At 45.0% G+C, this 6,369-nt stretch overlaps 1 protein-coding gene across 2 annotated transcripts; it reads left to right on the top strand.

Annotated features, from left to right (window-relative positions):
• The first annotated feature begins 1,216 nt into the window (after window positions 1-1,216).
• Window positions 1,217-5,720, top strand: LOC142761639 (uncharacterized). 2 transcript variants are annotated; one of them, XM_075884269.1, is made up of 3 exons: window positions 1,217-1,622; window positions 1,775-1,885; window positions 3,035-5,720. In XM_075884269.1, the coding sequence occupies exons 2-3, from the start codon at window positions 1,794-1,796 to the stop codon at window positions 4,374-4,376; spliced, it is 1,434 nt and encodes a 477-aa protein (XP_075740384.1). In that variant the 5' UTR covers window positions 1,217-1,622; window positions 1,775-1,793; the 3' UTR covers window positions 4,377-5,720. The 2 variants fall into 2 exon arrangements, with proteins under 2 accessions (XP_075740384.1, XP_075740385.1); XM_075884270.1 differs by lacking the exon at window positions 1,217-1,622 and having other exon boundaries at window positions 1,718-1,885.
• Window positions 5,721-6,369: the final 649 nt, after the last annotated feature.

Raw genomic sequence — 6,369 nt, 5'->3', positions numbered from 1 at the left:
AGCGACTACGCAGTGGCCGCCGCTTTTTCAGTACTGCGCCGGAGCTTCGCGGACGTCTCTCCGATTTCACCAGCAAGAAAAAGTCGTCATGTGAGTATTTTCAATACCTACATTGTCTGTTAATGGGAGCAGGCGGCGCGAATTTCGGTCATAAGTGCCTGCTACTCCTTCGTTTCGGCGGGACTTAGGACAGCCACCCGTTCATTGCCTGTTGAGTACCGTTTTCATTTGAGTGATGTATGTAAGCGGTTGTTCTGCGCGACTGTTTTTTTTCGCATGTGCATCTCGGGGATTGCAACGTTTGTTTGCACAGTGACATGCTGTTGGGGACAGGCTTTATATGCGGCGCCGAACCTTTCGTGTCTTACGGCACTTACGTGCACGAGTGTCGCGTTCAACATACAGCATTTGGTAGTAACAATATTTGAAATTCTTAATTTGGGTGGCGTTCTGATTTTAGTCCACCGAACGACGCGGTCGCTATATTTTGAAAACTCTTGACATTGTAGCGTCCCATGCTTCGCGCACGTGAATATGCAAACGCGCCGCTCTCCATTAGCAGCTGTGATACGCATTCATCAGTCATTCGCACTTGTCGGTTGAGCCGCATGTAAGGATACGGAGCCAACAAGGGACGTTATCTTACCCTGATAACTAGTGCTGTCTTTTTATTGCCTTTGGTATATAGTTCCGAAATAAAGAAAGGGGAACGTAGTAACCATACCAAAGGCGAAAATGATCCAGACTTCGCTGGTTATCAGCGTCAGATATCGTTTATTTTATGTGTTGGCGACGGTCGTGGTGAGGGACTTCTGGTGTCGAATCTCTCCCTGCCTCCCCCCCCCCCAAAAAAAAGGAAGCATGGGCAATAGCTTTCGCATGCCAAGCCGCCGCAGCGCCGTCACCTAATATCGCTGGTTACGCCAGTGGCTATCAGCAGGCTGTGCTGCACGTATCGAAAGCCACGCGTTCGTGCGTTGTTAACAGTATTTACCTCTGTACATGCAGTTACCAGAGAGCTGCAGGTTCGTGTGGTTGGAGGACGGCATCGCCTAGAAAAGTGCATTCTTGCGATACAGTAATGCATTGGCTGCATTTTTAAATAATCAATATTCTTTTCATGGATTGCGTTTTTAATATGGCTTTTGTCGTGGTCCTGCGTTATTTCATTGCAGTTATTTTTTTTTTCGTTGTTATAGCCCTATTGTTTATGGTCTTTGTAATTTCTACTTCGCTAAGCTTTTTTCTCTTAAGAGTATTTACTGTGTGCAGTATGTGCAACAGTGAAGATTATCTCAGCACTAGTAAAGTGCAGTCCCTGTCATGGGATTACTATCATGTGACTAAAGATTTGGTACTGGTAAGGTCCTGAAAACAGGGCGAGCGATTTCTTCTCTTTTCTTCTCATGAGAACTACTGCTGCGTTTCATTGTTTTTTGTGCTTTTTTGCATGATGCTACCACACCAACTAGTCCACACGTCGTTACTACTACTCATCGGGTACGAGCATCATGCAGTGGAGGCATATTATGTTATTAATACGTGCAGCTGGTTCATTGGCCTGGCTTCTGCGTGGACAACGGGCACCGACTGTCTGACACTGCCCGGGGTTCTTTTATAGAGTACGCAGCATGCAGATGTTTGTATGTTCCACCAATAGATGGTAACGCCCTGATAAAAATATGTAATCTAAGAAAGTGTATTGGCTTAGCAGAAAGTTTAGCTGGCTATGTTCAGATTAAACTAACCTTCAGGCTCTGTTTTTTTTTTGCAGCTCCGTGTAATGCTGTGCCATGGCATCTGTATTACACAACCACAACAGTCAAGGGTGGACCTGCAAAACAAGCTCCCTGAACCCATACTTTGGAAAGGAGCACATTGTCAGGTATGCAAACTTAACTCGGCAGTCATGATTCTCTAAAACTGATGAGTGCTATTTGGGAAAAAAAGAGCATGCTGACACCCAAATGTTTCAGAAAGTGTAACGTTTCTTGAACTATTCCTAGTGCCACAAAGCTCTACCCATCTTGTAGGCTCTGTAGTATGCAAAAATTCTTCTCTTTATTAAAGTGGTACGCTACAGGCTCAGTAACTTTGTTTATTGTGTGGTTTAATCCGCCGATGCAATGCAGGCATGAGGCGCGCCGTAGTGGAGGGCTCCGTATTAATTTTGACCACCTGGGGATTTTATCGTGCGCCGGAATATTGAAAACACAGGCGTTATTGCTTTTCACCTCCATCAGAAAAGCGGCCGCCGCGGCCGAGAATCGAACCTGCATTCTCTCCCTCAGCAGCACAACGCCTTAGGCACTGAGCAACCGCGGCGGGTCTGAGTAACTTTGTGTTTAGCTGAAAAATAACGCCATTTGTAGCTTTCTCAGCTTTTATTCAATGACCAACAACTCTTGATTGCTGAGAAATGAATAATTAAAGCTGGCATTTCTCTCCTCCATTCCCCTCACATTATTTCGTGAAGTTTCAGACCACGTAACAAAGCGCCCAGATCGAGTCGAGCCCGACTTTACTCGATCGTTCCCATCTTCCTGAAAGTTTGTTCTCGCCGGCTATTACTTCCGTCGCTCCCAATCACAAAGTCAACAGTGTGCCGTGTGTTTCCGACAAAGTTCCACTGATTCCCATCCGAATACGTGCCAACTAGCGCAGCTACCAACCATTTTGCTGTTACAATTTGAGGTCACTTTAAAATGAAGTTTTTTACATATCTGATTGCAGTAGACAGTCTTCTTAAATTTAGTTTTAGTTCTATATCTTCAGAACTTGCACAATGGACAAAAAATGGGAGTGTGCAAATTTGTGTAGGGAATGAAAAGGTGTTTATGCACAGGAATGTACTCATGCCAACTGTTCTAGCCAAGTACAATTACAAAAATTTCTTCAGCTGTTTCTGCAGGCCTGAAAGTGGGATTATTTTTATTATGCAACAGTTAACTAAAGGGTGGAATGTGTAAATGTATATTCTAGAAGGAAAAAGTCCTGCACAGCATGTAAACGTGAACGTTTATTCTTCATGCAGGTACACTGAAAGTAAGGGCGCTAGAAAACATCGAGATGCTGGCCTGCGGCTTTTCACATCAGGCCACCTGCAAAAGTTGGTGTTTTCAACTGAAGACACCGCAGAGACCGTGGTGAAGGCACAAGTTCTGGCATCCATGGCAACACGGACAGTGTACAGTGTTGGGGTGAAGTTGCTTAAGTGTGATGGGGAGCTTGTCAGTGGCAGCTGCTCATGTGTTGCTGGGAAAGGTGGTGTCTGCAAACATGTTTGCTGCGTTTTGTACGGGCTGATGCACATTGCGCAACATGATCTCACTGAAGTACCAAATGCCATTGCATGCACTGAAGGTGAACGGCAGTGGTACAACCCGCGGGATCCAAAAAAAGTGACTGAGCAATTTCAACAGATTGTATTCTCCAAGGACACCACTGAAAAAATCAGTGATGCACCAAGGCTTCACAAAAAACGAGCAGCCTACTCATGCTTGAGAACACAAGACTCGAATCTGTCAACACTGAGCCTCATAAACTTGCATGGAAACTTCAAAGAATGTGGGCTCGATTGCTTCGCAGACGTACTTGAAGCAAATGACTTTCTTCCCGAAAAACAAATAAAAGTTGAGAGCCCCGCTACCGAAGATGTGGCTGGGCTACCTTTAAGGTGGCTGGAGCGAGCCAAACAGGGGAATGCTTTGCTGTCATACACAGACGAAGAAGTTACAGCCGTAGAGGCAGCCACACGACTGCAAAGTGCTTGCCTCCTTTGGCATATGTATAGGGAGGGTCTGATCACTGCATCTGTAGCGCATAGAGTTTACACATGGGTCAGGACGTGCCAAACCAAAATGGGGCCGCATGATCCCCGACCTCTCATCGCAGCAGTGGTTGGGAAAAAGAAAGGCAGGGCAACATTTGCCATGAAGAGAGGCCTGCTGTGTGAGCCTGAAGCCAGGAAAGCCTTTCAGGACAAAAATGACAGCCACGTGGAGCTTGAGGTGACTGAAACTGGCCTCTTCCTCTCTCGTCATCACGCTTTTCTAGGTTCAAGCCCAGATGGGCTCGTGAAGTGTAAATGTTGCGCACCACGGCTGCTTGAGATCAAAGTGCCCCTAAAAATTCAAGATTTTGCCAAAAGGCAGTTGCGTGCTGGGGAACTAAAAAAAAGTAGTGGCTATTATACTCAGGTGCAAGTGCAGATGGGTGTGACTGGTCTGAACACCTGCGTGCTGTTTGTTTACAGCAAGGAAGAGTGCCGACAAATCTCCGTGCCATTTGACCAGAGTTTCTTCACGGAATTCATAGAACGTTGCAAATTTTTTACTTCCAGCTACTTGCTTCCCTACATTTCCAGTAACTGGTAAAGTAAAGCTAGAAAATGTTTTCAAGCTTGTGCGTGTGTTCTGTCATACCATAAATACTTCAAGCCAGTAGAAGTAGCCCACCAGAGTTTTGCTTCTGTGCCTGTAAATTGCCTTTTCTACAACAAAGATGTTTATGTATGAGGTTTGTGCATTTTTGTTCTGCGTTAACAAGAACAGTCTACCCTCTTTCTTTGTACATCATTCACGTGCATAACTTGACCACGCTGGGGAAAAATAGTACAAATGAGCGTGAGGCCCTCCAGTATGAAGCGTCTGTGTGCTTCATGCTAATTTCGCGGAGGCATAGGCTTGCTTATTTATGCCATGAAGCACACGAAACTGCACCACTGGCGTTATTGTTGCTACTAATATTCACACCAATATGGCTTGCGTGCTACTGTAAGGGCCGGCCTTGCTCCAAAACAGCAACTTATGTGGAATTTAAAAAAATTCTCGGGGCACCTAAGCTTGCTTACGTACTGTGGAGGTAAAAAGCCTGGTGATACTTATTAACTGCTTCTTTACTGATAGGGTATTTGTGTTATTTGTGTCTGTCTTCATTGCCACTTTGTTCAATGTAATGTTACATTGACGGGCTCTTTTACTGCTGCATTGTCTGTACTTCTCTTTTCGCCTTCATTTTGAATTAATTCAAGGTGAATTAAACAAGCAGACCGGTAACACATGCCACAGCTTTCCATGAATCAGTGTTTTGTGGGACAGCGAGGCACCTGCTCACGTGTCACTTGGCATGAGCTATTCGAACTTTTACCCCACCACTGCTAATGTGTAGGCCTGTGCTATGATGTGTTGTGACCCGCTTCTTTTATGGCCCTACTTTTTACCCACCACTGCTAGTGTGTAGGCCTGTACTATCATGTGCCTTCTGGCCTGTTTTTTTTGTTTTCCTGAAGGCCCTACACAGTTTACGGGAAGCACGAAAACAATGTCAAATAAACCACTGTACTGGAGCCCTATGTGGAAAATATTTTTAGACAACTGTTTCTTGCAAAACAGGCGGTTGCAGGCTTCTTGAAATTTACTCGAGCACTGTGTAACGCCGTTTCTTCACAGCTCCATTATCCTCCTGCAGCTGGTTTCTATGCAGGAAATGATACACTCAACATACCTTCAGTTTATCAATGAATGCTGTCACGCATTAAAAGGCTACGTCAGCCTGTTAATTAACCTTTCATGTTTATGTTAAACCACAGCAGACTGGATGGCTGGACACAAGGGGACAATATGGTGATAGCCCATACAAGTATGCTTCTCAATGGGCAGCTATGGCCACGATCACGAGCTTTTACCCTATCGAAATAAATGTATGTACCTATTCATTGACACCGCCAGGCATGGGTTCACTTCGATTTTAATGGAAAGCATCAAAACGTGCCGCTGTTTGAAATGGTGACAGAGATGAAGAGAGTATGGCTATTACATAATGCACGTTCATGACAGTACAGGTAGCAGTGTGTTATGACAACAAAAAAGAAAAGGGGGGTCAATGCAGACAACACATCTTTTCGTGCAAGTAAACGTAGTTCTCAAGAAATTTAGAGAATAAGGGAATGACCAAGTAAACAAAGCAAATAAACTGAATACAAAACCTAGGCAGGGACATTTCTTATGATGCTTGAATGTGCACGGGAAGGATACGGCTCTTCGTACGTGCCCTCCTGAAGGGATTGGGTTGTTCCTTGTTTTGGGCTAAGGTGAATAAAAAAGCTTGGAGAGACGGTGAGCAGTTCCTAGAACAGGCACAATGGCCTATATCCTTCCGATTTCTGGCTGTGTTGCATGGCCAAAAAAGTAGTCAAATGTAGTGCAAGCGAACTGGCGCAGCCTATCAGCAGACATGCAGACTTCACTCACATCTGCTCACAGCAATGGCTCACCCACAAAGTTTGTCAAGCGTGCGCAAACATGCAACACCTTGTTCAGTTGTCCAGACATGCTGTTTGGAAACACCTGTGAGAGTATTCTGTAGGTC

Source organism: Rhipicephalus microplus, unplaced genomic scaffold (genome assembly GCF_043290135.1).
Source record: "Rhipicephalus microplus isolate Deutch F79 unplaced genomic scaffold, USDA_Rmic scaffold_25, whole genome shotgun sequence".
Lineage (NCBI taxonomy): Eukaryota > Metazoa > Arthropoda > Arachnida > Ixodida > Ixodidae > Rhipicephalus > Rhipicephalus microplus.
The sequence above is the reverse complement of the archived record's forward strand: the minus strand, read 5'-3'. Positions and strand labels throughout refer to the sequence as shown.